This window comes from Erithacus rubecula (assembly GCF_903797595.1).
Source record: "Erithacus rubecula genome assembly, chromosome: 2".
NCBI lineage: Eukaryota > Metazoa > Chordata > Aves > Passeriformes > Muscicapidae > Erithacus > Erithacus rubecula.
The window spans coordinates 65,192,012-65,206,740 of record NC_136685.1 but is presented as its reverse complement, the minus strand read 5'-3'; the positions used below and the strand labels follow the sequence as shown (position 1 = coordinate 65,206,740).

At 35.8% G+C, this 14,729-nt stretch overlaps 1 protein-coding gene across 4 annotated transcripts in view; it reads left to right on the top strand.

Moving 5' to 3' along the window:
- The window catches only part of FMN2 (formin 2), a 154,975-nt gene that overhangs the window by 131,614 nt on the left and 8,632 nt on the right, over positions 1–14,729 (top strand). For all 4 annotated transcript variants that reach the window (XM_079330079.1, XM_079330078.1, XM_079330077.1 and 1 more), the window contains one exon: positions 6,014–6,163. In XM_079330079.1, the coding sequence (XP_079186205.1) occupies positions 6,014–6,163 (150 nt within the window). The remainder of the gene's footprint in view (positions 1–6,013; positions 6,164–14,729) is intronic.

Here is a 14,729-nt window from a genome sequence, read left to right as displayed (position 1 = left end):
GTATAAAATATGGAAGTGTTGCATTTGTGGTAATAATAATTATGTACAACTGATAAGATTGATCATTGTAGATGATCATTAAAGTAGTAATGCATTCCTACTAGTGGGAGGGAAGGTGTTAAAATTCTCGTGAACAAGACAGACCAGCCTGTCAAAACATAATTTTTGTTCTTAATATTGGATGGTTTTTGTTGAGCTTTTATTGGAAGGAAAAAAATGGTGCTTCAAAGGTAGAGGGATTTTTTTGCTGGTACTGTAGCTGCTAATTTTCATGTGGTTGAAGCAATAAAAAAGTTTCTGTTTAATATGAATTTATAGCAGGCAAGGGACCAGGCATGAGGGAGATGACTTCGGATTCAAAACATTGCAAATGTTTGGCAGGTTTTTTTTTAGAGGGAAGGAAAAATCTCTTGAGACCTTTGTTTTCTAAGGAACAAGATTACAAAATACATAGTTACACAATATAAATTGGCAAATAAGAGATGAGATTAATGATTCTGGCAGCTAATTTAAGCTGGCACATTATCTAAACTTTCTTTTTAATATACGAAGGTTACTTTTCTTCCTTTAAAAAGGGGTGGGGGGGAGGGGGGAATAAAAGGACAGGAAGAAATTTCTTACCAGCATTTAGGTACTAGATATCTTGAATGAACCTATATTTATTTTTTACATCTTTTCACTTACAATTGTGCAGAACAAGAGACAGCACTGAGAAGAGGAATTTATACCTTTTCTGAAAAGCAAAGAAAAGGTGAAGAAAGTGATGTAAAGTTATAGTGCAGAGAAGGACCCTCAAAAAAATACATCAATAGAAAATTGCAGCTTTCATAGAATGCTGTGCATATAAAGTTTCCCAACAGTTTTGTGCTATCTCATTAATCAGGATGCTGGTATTCTTTTATTTGACATAATTTTGTGTGACCTTGTTGCAGTGGTTGGTATTCTGACTGAAGATTAATTCTTGCTTTCAGATGTTGAATATACTAAGAAAATAGATATAAAGCCTCAACCTCTATATGAAACAAACCAGATACTAATATGATGATTCAAATTATTAGTATCCAGGAAGCAAATACTGTTACCTTATGGTACTCACCTTCTATATGTAATCAACAATTCAGGATCAACACTTTAAATGGGTTTACATTCCTGTCAACTAACACATTTCACAAGTTTGGCTTTAAATAAGATTCATGTCAGATTTTAAGTACTAGGAGGCACATACAGTCTTTTTCTTTCACCTTCTTTCTTTTGGTAGAATGGGCTTAGTTCTAAATTTTATTTGCGACTTTCATTGAACTGAAAGGTGTTTTAGAAGTTTCAGCCTGATTTAGAACTGCTTCTGAAACACAACTGCTTCACAAAAGTAGCAGGTTACACCATTTACACTGACTGTTCTTAATCGCTAATGGATGAAAATTATGCTTAGAGAATTATAAAGCCAAAATAAAAAAGAATATCCATGTACAAACTTGAACCAAAATACATAGTCTGATTAACAATGCAGAGTAGAAACATTTTTTCTGCTTTTAAATCCACATTAGAGCAAATGTTTACCCTTGAAGGTGATTTTTGCTGCATGAGGAAACCAGACACGTGTGTTTGTGCGTGTGTTCAGCGTTTCTCAGAAAGGTCAACCAGTACCTGTGGTTACTTTGCTATTTATTTGGCCAAGGAAGCCTGATCAAATAATGCTGAGATGAAACTACTGCTGTTTTAGTATTGTTGATTTGCTTTTGTATATGTTTATAAACCAGCCACTGCATCCCAGACAGCAGGCTTGGATTGGAATTATTGTCTGTAACTTCTTGCCAACTGTTTTCAGAATGGAATGGGGAAAAAAAGTTGAATAATCCATAACTACTCTTAAGATATTCCTAATAGATCGGGTCTATTAGCTAGTATTGCTGTCAATGAGCCATTTGCAATGTGAACAGCTTCTTTGCCTTTCATATGGTTAAATTTGGTTTGGCTGTTAGTACATCCATTCCTTTCTTCCCTCCAAATCGAAAAATCACTTTCATAGACTCATAGTCATACTCAAGGGAGCACACATAAAACTGCAGTGATTCATTCATCAAATTTCCATGTTTGAGCAAGCAGTGAGTTCAGACATCAGTCTGAAGTGATTTTTATTGAATTACCCAAACACTTGAAACAAAGACATTCGAACACAAGAAAGGAAGAAAAGGAACTAACCATCTCTCCCATTCTTATTTCCTTCCTTACTTGTCAGAGAGATGAGCAACTCTTCCATTGTTTTGAGAAAGATGATGTTATTTAATTCTCCTCTAGGGCCCAGTATGAGGGATATGAAACCTGGTCTGAAACCTGTTTAAATATTTCTGGCTTTTGCCATGTCAGAGTAAGACAGTAGTGTGAACATCACTGTCATATTTTTAATCATGCTTGAAAAGTCAGGCTGTTAGAAGCAAAGGCAGTGACCTCCTTTACCTCTTTTAATCCCTGAAACTGAGTTGCATGCCCTTCTTTCCCTCTTCCATGCCTCAAAGATCTTCTCTAATGCACATTCCTTTAAGACTCTCAGAAAGAGTGTGGATAAGTATGAACCTTTCCACTTGAGAAATGGACACTAAACAAGCTTTGCAGTACTTGTTTCAAAAATAAATATTTAATTTTGCATATAGGTGAAATGAAATTCAAACAGGTCAGATGAGTTACCGAAGGTTGTATGATGCAGAAATTAATTTGAGTATAGGAACAAAAGGCTTCTGATAGCTAGTCTCTTATTTGATTAAAATGTCTATGTGATGCACAGTTAGGAATAGTACCAATGGTATTTGCAGAAATTTTGTTTGAAAATCTGCTAAAGAGTGAACAGGAAAATTTGAATGACTTGTCCCAGAGAAAAGCTCCACAAATATTTAAGATATTTATTGCCTGGCTGAAGTCTGAAAGGATTGTATCTAGTCTTGGGGCTATGGGAATGTCATCAAAATTTCTCTTTGTATTTAAAATGCATGTCCTCTCCTGGAATTAGCCTTAAGATATGTCTAGTTTGACATATGTAAACATTTCTAAATCAGATATTTAAAGACCATGGTAACAGAGAGGATTTATTGCTGTCCATGTTTTATTATTTGATGCATTTGGATTGGCTTTATTTGCTTTGTCTTTCATGTGTGAATTATGCCATTTTGTCTTGTACTGCAAGATGACAGCATCAAATGTACAGCAAGCAGGTTTCCATATGTCTTCTAAATGAACTCTTAAGAAACTATAATGCTAAAGAAGGGTAGACCTCTCTGGTTGGAAAAAAATACGGCAACTGTCTTGAGTGTTTGATCTGCATGTATAGAAAAATATACTTGATTTGTGGAGATTTGTGCCCTGAAGTATTATTGTGTTGCAGCTGATGTCTTGTGCATTGTTACTGGGCATTAGAAAGGTGTGACATACTAACAATGACAACCTGCTATGCTGCTGCTGTTTCACATTTCACAGACAGCTAATTTTCCTTACCTCCCAAACTAGCTGCTAGGGAGTCAAGCAACCTGTACGAGCATTTCTCTGCTTTCTATAAACCTAGTAAATATGTTACAGCTGTTATGTTAGACACAGCTGTATGAATGTATAAGTTTGCAGAGGTTATGCAAGTAGTCCTCAGGGAGGTTTTCAGTCACCAGAGAAAAAACACTGGTTATCTCCTGTTCTCAGAGGATAGTTGGAATAATTGAAGAACAGTGGAAATCTTTGCATCTCTAAAAGATGTTAGTGCTGTTGATCTTGTTTTATTCTTTTTTTAATTGAGGATTCTATTATACAGTATGAATTTAATTTTGTTTAGCTTTCTGTTTCTTGGGATGTTTTCCTGTGATGGAATTCAAGCTCATTATCTCATATATTATTGCAGTACTTGGGATGGCCATTCACTGTCAAATTCTTTTTCTTATTGCAAAATTTCTTGAAGGCACACTTCTCAAAACAAGGTTTATTATATGAAATTGTCTTTCTCTTGTTTCGTAAATCATTAATGGACTTTATTCAAAGAGCTTTTTTAAAAAAATACTCAGCTGATGCCTCCAGATTTCTCTCTTGTTCTTTATTCCTCACGCTCCTCCAAAAATAATGTCAGTTCATTCTGAAAATTCTAATAAGCCTTTGATATAGTTTCCCCACTAGCTAGCTGCAGAGCTATAATTCTGAGGGAAGAGACTGGGAGAAAAAATACCTCCCTGATAACTTTTGCAGCCTTGTAAAAAGTTGGAAATATGTGGCCATAGGAAGAAGTTTAAAACAAGGCAGCTGACTGCAATGTCAGGGATATTCTTTTTGAGTGATTCTGTGGAATCAGAGGATAGATGATAAATATCTTTCCCACTATAAAACTTTAGGGAAAATATAAATAAGTAAAATGGAGTATTTTAACCAATAGTATTAATCATTAATAAATCATTTAGAAAAAACCCAAATGAAAGCCACAACAGAACCCAGCCAAAAAAAAAAGCATTTATTGACTTCACACTGAGTGTTACAGAACAGAGTGCCATGGTAGGCTGAGAGAGCTGAAGAAATGACATGATCAGGTAAGGAGGCATTTGAGTACCAGTGTCATGGGTTAAAAAATGACTATGTTTTCTATATTTTTATGTGCTACATCTTTGTTGCTCAACATCTTCAATTTGCTTCAGCAGATGGAAAAATTAATTGCAGATTAGAAGAAAAAAAGTAATGTAAAATTTTGTTGGTAAATTTATGTTAATTTTTTAAGATACAGCCTTTTTTATTCAGCAATATGATAATACACGTAGATGCTTATTTTTTCAGCTAGGGCAAAACAACTAGAATATTCAGGTTTGAGAATTAGGGTAAACATTTTCTTGCAGAATTCTTGATAGTGACCCTTCTGAATGGTTGAATCTTTGTATGTTATTTTCACCATCATAATCCATTAATGGAGATACAACTTGTGTGACTAAAACCACATCTCCATCCTTTTAGCTGGAGTTGGATTTTTTCCCCCTAATTAAAGTGCTTAAAAGTACGATGTACGATTCAGAGAAATTATCATAGGAGTCAATGAATAGTAATAGATCAGTGAGCAAAGCACCTGCAATTATATTTCAAGTGAGATTTTTCTGTTGCACTTTCCATAAAATAAGCAATTCTCCAGTGGCTTGCATGTTGATCTTCAGATCAGGAAAACATTCTTAAAATCTTCAGTATTTATAAAATGTACAGTGAAAAAACAAAATGGAATAATATTTTTTAAAATATTGCTTGATTAACTAATCATTCTGTATCTTCCTGTAACATTTTCAAAATAAAATAGAAGCAATTCAAACTCAGAAATACATTAAATTTTAGTTGCAGTCACTCACAGTCCTCACTCAGTGTGGGAAATACGACCTTTGCATTTCAGGAACAGCTTTCATTTGAGGAGCAGCTTGTGTGTTTGCTGCACTAGTTTTACTCTTGCTGTGCTCAGAAGGAATTGTTGGACTGCTCTGGTAGAGTCACAATGGGCACCTGTTTTCCAGCACAGCTGCTCCTGGGCCAAGTTTTCTATTGCGTCATTTCTTGTTTAGTACAAAGCAGGTTTGAGTTTTAATATTTCTGTGTAGTCTCCAGCCTAAGCTATTGTGTTGTATCACAGATCTAACAGAACTTGAAGAAGTTTATTTACAGTCCTTTATAGGCTTTGACTCTGTGTTTTGAAAACAGCTTTAAACACTACAGAAAAGGAGTATATGGGTGGGTGTGGATATCTGGATTTGCAGGGCTGTGGACAGCGTGTTCATTTTAGCTTTTGAAATGGAAAACACTTTGGTCAAAACTAGAAACTGTGACAAATCCCAGATCCAAACTTCACTGAAGAATCATCTTACATTGTGTACCTACTTGTATATGAAGAGCTCAGAACTGTTACGTTTTTATATTCTTTTATTTTGGATCTCCTATCAAGAATAATTAATACTGTGTCAGTGTCAAGTAAAAAAAAAGATACAACAGTTGGTACTGAGGCATTTGCTATTTCTGTTTTCTCTGACAGCTTTTTGGAAACTACAGCCTATTTCTGCATGAAACCAAAAATGGGCGAGAAGGAGGTGTCCCCACATTCTTTCTTCAGTATTTGGCATGAATTCAGTTCTGACTTCAAAGACTTCTGGAAGAAGGAAAACAAACTTATTCTTCAAGAAAGGTACATTTGTTTGTTTGTTCAAAGGCTTTTCTCAAAGAATGTTATTGGGAGCAATCGCACAGAAACCAGTCAGCCACACTTCATTAACACACAACCTATTGAATGCCTTTTGGAATTTTCTCAGGTTTTGTTTTTTTAACAGATCATGACACCCACTCCCACCACCCACAACCCCCAGTCATCCTAATTTTTGAATGGGGTTTTAATACCAGTATGTGCTAAAGTTTTTTGAGTCCATCACCTGAACAGTGTTTTTGGCAGAGTGTGTAACTACTATGCTGCTATGAATCCAAGGAATGGAAGACTTTTTTCAGGCCTGAAAGTTGATTAAAGATTTTCATCAGCATATTTAGCCAAAGAAAGTCAAGGCATTAAGACATGGCATATTGTAAACATTTTTTTGACAATGCTGGGAAAAAAAGGAAGACAGATGGAATAGGTCAATTAGCCCAGGCTTAAAAAAAGGCTCAGATTGAATAATATTGCAAATCACAGCCCAGGTGATGGGATACACAAAAGCATAAAATGGCATAAAGAATATGAGACAGTAGCTTTGAAAAATAAGCCATGGTGTCTGATTCACATTTTAGAAGAATTATGAGGTCTGTACTCATCTGCATGCAGGTAGTCCATTGTGGCCACCTTTGTTTATAAAAATTATGCCAAGGATTAATCAGTTGTTTAAAAAGTAATGAATGTCTTATAAGAAAAAATTAAACAAATTCAAACTTGAAAATTCTAAGCATTGTTATATAATCCTACAATTTAGCAGCTTGAGTTGAAGCTGCATCTGAGCCTAAACATTGGTGGGGTTGAAGCTTTAGATTAATTAAATTATTGACTTCATCCTGTTATTAGGTGAATTGACAAGAACAGGCCCATTTTCCAAATGTACTCATCCTATGTAATTTTCACAGACATCTGACTACTGCTTTATAAAGTTACTGAAAAGCTTTCCTGAGGCACCTATATAGTCAATGTTGTGTATGCTGTATATATTTGCTGTAAGTGGGTACATTTTGGAACAGTGAAAAAATTGGATTCTGCTACTATAGCAAGAGCATTGTGCAAGTGTTAACACATTACAGCAGATCTCTGGGGATCTATTTCGTATTACTGACTGTATGTAATTAAGTATATCTCTTTGAAACTGATTTGGCAGTTAAATATCTTTGGTTTCCTATGCAGGGATTTAGCTGCCTAGTTAATACAGGTTAATTTAGTCTTGTATATTTTATAGAAAAACATTTAAGAAAAATGTCCTTTTATTTCAAAATATTGAGCTGTTTTTCTTTTAAAAACCCCCAAAATCTTCCAGAGAGTTCTCACTGCAAAACAGTTTTCTTTAGAAAACATTAACTAAATCAACACAAAACTTCTTCCTCCTTAAATATCTACAGCTTAAGAGGAGAATGGGATTGAGATAGGATCATGACTCTCTTTGAGTTCAATCTATATTATACTAAGAGGATGTGTTGAAGCAGCAGAGAAAAAACACTGTCTGCTAGCTTGTCCTTTCTAGGAAGGGTGGTTCTAGCCCAAAAGGGCCTTAACATGTGTAACCTACAAAATGTGTGCAGGTGCAAGATGTGACAGGGAAGGGAAAGAGAAGGACCTACAGTAGGAAACTGGGAGATCCCTTGGAAGAACAGCAGGGATACTCTTGTTTAAACTCGGACTCAGAGCTGGTGGGTTAAAGGAGGCTTTCACTCTAATTTCAGTCCAGGAGGTCACTGAGATTAGAACTGAAAATAATACTTCCTGAAAATCACAAGTAGATTTTTGGTTTGAATTTTAGCTTCCACTTGCCTCATCGAGTTTAAATCTTCCACTCTATTTCGTTTGTTCAGGTTAGGCAGGGTTTAGACTTTGGGGACCTTTGATGTCTTGGTTGTGTTCAACTCTGAGAGATCTTTGGTGCTGCTATGTCAGGTCTGGCCAAATCAAGCTCTCTTCATTGCATTTTAGGAATTAGAATGTTTTTTCCAATAATTTGGCAGTAGGCGTTACAGTTAAGAGTAACAGTTTTTCAAATACAACATATTATTTTCCCAAAAATTAAGAATCTTTTTTGGTTAAACTACTGTCGTACCAAAACCTTTGCACAGAAAATACTTTGTCTCAAATCATAGTTCAACCTGATATCTGTAGATGTCTTTTAGGCTTTTTCTCTTGATTTCACTTTTCTGTCTCTCTAAATCAAGGACAAGATGATGTGCTATGAAGGTGTCTTGGTATTGAGAAGTCAAATGGGGAAAAAGCTCTATGGAAAAATACATGTGTTGCCCAGAGATGTAAGAATGTAGATCATTATAGTTTTCAAAATCTCAGCCTGCTTCATGAGATTTGCAGGCAACACAAACCTGAAAACTGCCTATTGCCACTGAAATGTAAATAATTATTTGAAGAAAGTAGATTTCCCCCTTGTTCTTGAAATTTTTTTCTGCTGATAAAATTGAGGACCAGGCTAAAACTTTAATGGTGAGAGAAACTCTGTAATTGTTCATTGTCGGCAAAATCAAGGGACAGATATGGTGAGACTTTTTCAAAGACTGTGCTATGCCACCTTGGTGAGCTATTGACCAGGTTTCTGCCTCATGAAACAAACTTTATTTACAAAAATTATTTATAAAATGTATGACTTTATTCCCTTGTCTTTTTTTGTTTGATCATCTGTATCAACCCCTGATTTGTTTGTGTTTTTCTAGAATATTTTGTATCCCAGTTTCCATATGGACTTTGAATAGAGGCTGTTCCTTATTTAGTCTCTGCAAATATATGCTTATAATAATTTAACTCCTTAATCTTACTCCTTTATAATAATTTAACTACAGGATATTCGTTGATGGTATTTCCAATGGCAGTACTATATTTTGTTACTGATAGGTTAAACGTGTGTGTTCTACAGAAAGCAGCCAGACTGTTCTTATTTTAAACACTTTTCATTTAGCTTTTCAACTTGCATATTGGTTTGCCAGGCATTTATACGCAAAACATAAACATTGAAGTGTCAGACTTTATATTTCCTTACAAGAAAATGAGAAAAGAAAAATGGTGCAAAGTTAAAAACAATTAATTTTTCTTAAGTTTTCTATTGCTTTTGGTCTTCTCTCACTTTTGAAGTAAAGCAGAACTGGAAAATACCATCCGTAGGGAAAATTATGTGTGATAAATTTTTAAATACAGTAGAAATAAAAAGAAAAATGCACCTGAAAGTTACAGTAAAAGCGTAGGTCTACCAAGAGGCTTTCTGAGCAGTAATACTTTTGTGGTCACACTGCAGCTAAGGCTAACTAGATCATTCCATTAGAAAATGATACTGGGTTTTTTATAAAGTTTTTGATTATATTTTGTGGAAATTGACATTTCTGATGACATATCTATCCTAATTATATATAATTTTAAGTGAAAATTTTCAAATACTGCTTCTTTCTGTTTAAGCAGCTTTTAAAAAATCCCAAAACAAACAAAAAGCCTGCCAAATAAAAAAAGGCAGAAAAGCCCACAGAATAAAAAAAAGGAAATCCATAATCAAACTTAATGGGGCATGTTTTGAGTTTTTACAGTTGTTGTGTTGTTGTCATTGTCCTTTAAATATATTTATAACCTGTCAGTCATAGCCTGTGGTTTTCATTCAGACTTTGCAAACTCTTGAAAGGTTTACTGTCAGTATAGCCTGCATTTTGTGCTTAATCAGCAAGAAACACTAGAAGAGCTGACTAGGTGAAAATTTCCCTAATATTTTGAATACTGTTTGAAAAGAGAGAGTATTTTGAGCTTCACAAGCTTCCTGCTCAGCACCCTTATTATATACATGAATTTGTGGTTTTGCATACACACAGATGCACGTTGCTCTCTGAATACAGTCAGGCAATGCACAGCTTCAGTAACACCTCTGCAAAAGTCTCCCATTCTTTGGAAAACTCTTAGGCTACCAGACCACCAAGCTAGCCTGGTTTTCCCTCCTGTTTTGAGAAAGTGTCTTTTACAAGCTGATCTATCAATGTATTAACCCTTTTCTCATTTATCTTTCGCTTCTAAAAATGTTTTTTCATGTTTCTGAGTTACATGTAGTCAATCTTAAGCGCTCTATTTCAGTCTAGCATTTCTGTGACAGCAAGAAGTATTTTTACTTTTCTTGACATCCAGCAAAGGCCTGCAGAATTGTTGACCAGACCCTACCATTTTCCAACCAACCAGTAAAAAATATCCTGTCCTAAGAATGAAAGATAAAGGAGCTCATGAAGCAACATCCCAAGAGAAAAGTCTTGAAATAGTCTAAAATATTAAAAAGCTAAGCAACTGCTGGTCATGGAAATAAAATATAAAAATACAGTTATCTATTAGAAAATTTCTTATTGCTATGGACAGCAATGATTCATCTTTAGGAGTATATCTTTTCTTTATAGCCACTAAATGCACCCTGGCTCACTACAGTAGCAAAAAGCAGTGAGTCCTTAAGAAAATGTTATGTTTCAAAGTTGCTGTCAAATGTTAGCATCAATATCATCAGGTCATAGATGTCAGTTCGGCCCTTAGTAGAAACAGATCAGTGACATGGCAGAAACTTGTATGCAGGGCCACAGCTCCAGCTTCCCTTTCTCTGGGTGCCATGAGGTGTTCACACCTGCCAGTCCTCTCCAGCTCTGGATGTGTTTCCCTCTCTCCAGACTGTTCCCTGCTCTAGAGGGCCCGTGCAACTGGGCACAGATTTACCTTGCATTAGTTGTATTTCTGGATGGGAGAGCTGGAGGAGGAAGGAGCCAGGGGCAGGTATAGGTGCCCTGTAAATGTGGGTACAAGGTATAAAAAGGCTCTTGCCTTTACTGAGTCGTGTTGCTGAAGAGAGGCTGTGTCAGGAATGCCAGCAGAGGAGAGTTCATAAGCAGGATCAACACAATGGTAAAATTCTGTAAGTCCCTGGTATCTTGCATCACACTAAGCTTGAGAATTTCTTTTGGCTGACTTTATTCAACCCTTTAACTCCCATGATAAATCTTTGACACATTAAAAATAATCTATAAACTCAGAAAAATGCACTCGTCTCTCAAATGCAGAAGTTGCCCATTCCCGTAAGAATAGCAGTTAAGCTGGCACCTGGTGTGTCACACTGTGTATATCTAGATGAAAGGGAGATTCCTGGCCAGCATGTCTCCACAGCTCATTGATCTCCCTCTGCAGAAAGACTGGTATGTCTCCCTACAGACTCCTCGGCAGGATGATTTAAAACTTGCTGTTGAGCAATTTAAAGTCTGGCATGGGATATCTGTACGTTGCACAGTGAGGGCGTGTTGGTAAGCTGCCACTTCTGCTCGCAGAGGAGGGCATTAAATCCCATAGCACGAGCAATGTCCTCTCACAGTAATTTAAGGGATGTTTTTTTAACGCTTATAATACGAACCAGTGAGTCAGACTTGAGAGTGAGAAATCGAGGGATGTGGGAATAGGTACTTGCAAAGAAATGCAGAGATGGAAGAAAAGAGAAGAAAAATGTATATGGAGCTGCAACTTGAGAGGGAAATGATGAACATGTGGAGTATGTTTAGTGGGGTCTCATTTTGCTTGGCATGCTCCTGTAATGCCAACTAAAAGCTCCTAGGGTTATGTTAGTGAGTAGTCATGGGCAGATACATTTGCTGAGTCTCTTAAAGCTTTAATCTCAATGTGTTTGTTACACTCTAACCAACTGAGCTGCATGCTGGTAGGCATGGGTTTACAACTCAGTTATAATGACATTTCAAAACAGAAGACAATTTCACATGACATTAAATTGAATGATTACATGGATCTTCAGTTTTTGGGAGTATTTTAAAACTGTTAACCTAAGTAGATTTCTGGTCAAAATATACTGTTAAGGGCACTGGAAAAATCTACTTTAAAAAGCCTAAACACACCAAAGATTCAGCAGCTAGCTGTTAGGCAGTACTTCACAAACATACTGTTGCCTGTCCAGATAAAAGAGGTTGCTCAACATGTATGGTTTGTTTTCTTCTTCCTTGTCCATTTTTTGGCAATTAATATTTTTTTAAATTAATGCATTACTGTACTTTGCTTAGGGGAATATAACAGAACTTTCATTTCTTAACATTGCTTTTGAGGGTAAAGTTTGTGGGGAAAAAAAGTATTTGGAGATCCATTTCTCAATCTGGATCTTCAGTGGAAAACCCTTTGAATACCTTAGTCTAAGATTTTTAAGCAATCCTGTGCTTTGTAGGGCAGGAAAAATATTTCCATTTGCAGCTGTGAGCCAACTGGTGCTTACAAATATTAAACTTAAGCAAAGTGAAGGATCTAGTAAATAACTAGTTCCAAATGTGTAATATTTCCTAATTTTTGTTACTTGTGTGAGGTTGGATTCCAGAACAGCCCCCATGTAAGCAGCAAAGGGTTCTTCAGTAGTATCTATCTGGTGATGGTGATGTATCATGCTGGCACATTATACTGCATCCTAGTATGTGTGTTTTGCATATAAAGAAGGCAGTTAACAGGGTTTGTTTGCACATTCTCTTTAAGAATTGTCTTCTCCGCATAGTCTGTTTAACAAGACTCTTATCCTTTTCATACATTGGGGTTTTTTGCCTCCTTTTACCCCACCTGCTGCTTAAAGACTTTCACACTTCTGTTCACTCGTGAGTTTCTTTTGCTTGCCAATTATGTTACCAGTTTTGCCTCACTTCTAATCTTCTTCCCTTTCCTTATCATTTCCTGTTGAATTTCCTAACCAAATAGCCCAAATGTAGCCAGCTTCTTTGAGAGCAACCTGGCTTCAGTTCCAAGAAAAACAGTGGAAGGCGATGACTATCTTAGATTAACTTCAGTCTTGATACATAAAGTCTGTAGAAAAGTGATTTCCATCTTGCCTGAAGGTAACCAGGTACAATCTGAAATACTGGCCACTCTGACAATTTAATGACAAAGGTCATGAAGTGTATTTAATGTAATTAAGTGGGGAACATATGTGTTTGCATTTTATTAGAAACATAGCCATTCTTGAACAGTTCAACTTTTTTATTTCATTCCATTTTCAATGTGAAATTCTCTTTAATGTTAAAATTATAATCTTTAAATCATATTTTGCACAGTATTCTCTTTATTTATTCACATCTGTATATATCTCTTCACAGATAAGAGCAGAACCCCTAGATCATCAAGAGTATGATTGCCAGGGACAACCAAGTGAAATTAAATAATTCTAAATTGAAATACTTTCAGAATATTTTTAAGTGTTTGGTGAAGCACAGTGAGACTGTAAATGGGCAACTCAAATTTTCATTTCAGTTGGCTTGAAGCTTTATTTTAGGCCCATTTTGCATGATTCACACTAAAAAAATGTGAAATGTGTTCCTCAACATCTACACTGTTGACAGAGGAGGTCTTATTCAGAGTGCTGCTACAGATTATTTTCTATGTTAAGTGGCCAGATTAAAACATTTTAATCTATTTGTCTGTGGTCCTCTGAGTGAAATGATTAATCACTGTGTCTTTTCAACAGTCCCTGTCTGCCTCATGGTCTTTGAATTAACCATGCAAGGAGCTGGCAGGGATGTCAGGATGTCTAATACATTATCTCTCTTGGTAGGCTAAGGTTAGGTTTCCTCAGTTTGTTTGAAAGGACCAGGTACATTGCTATGTACTTCTTATCTGTATAAAGTCTTTGCAGTCAGTTACTGAATCATATCTGTGTCATCACTTCAACCCTATTGGCATGAAAGTAAAAGGTCTACATTTCTTTATTTGACTTTTATGTTGAAAATTGTAATTTTCCGTCTTGGGTTTAATGTTTTGGTTTCTGCCTTAGCCAAAAAAAAAATATTTTCAGTATTTTAGTCAATGAATAAAATATAAGAATATTGCCTTGGAAGAATTTAAGGAGAAAGTTTTAAACTTTTCTGCCCTTGAAATCTGAAAGATGTTTGGCATTTGATAATTTAGTGGAGGTTTTTTTATTTCTTTTTATATGTAAAGGTATTATAAACAAGTTTAACCCAGATAAAGCTACATAAAATATTTTGGCAACAATCCTTTTATTAACTGATAATAAGCACTTAGAAGTATAAAAAGTATTGGCCTCAGCCTTGTTTTGTGTTAAAAAATGCAGAATATCTGCAGAAAAATATCTCTTGGGTTTCATGAACTATGCTGTCACCCATAAAAGTAATATCTGTCTGAGTTTATCATGGAAGTTTTTGTGAGCAGCTCTGCAATCTAAGGCATAACTTTCCAGTGCTCTCACTGTGATTACATTTGTCATGTCATGGTGCTCACTAGTGAAGTGTAAGGCGACCAAGCCTTGATGGAGCCAGTAGGAAATGAATCTGTCTGCCACAGATACTTCAGACAAAATTATTAATGTTTAGCAGCCGGGAAGTGGCTAGCCCTTCAATGGATTGAATGATGACAGAAAGTCTCAAAGCTTTGATAAGGTTGTGGCCGGGTTGGCTTTTGCTCTAGAAGGTAGATAAAAACACCCTTTTGGGTTTTTAAGCATGTCTGGTTTCTTTTTCCTGTGGGCATGCTGATGTGTAACTCACTTATTCATCTTACAGGCTGTCTTTTAAACTTAATC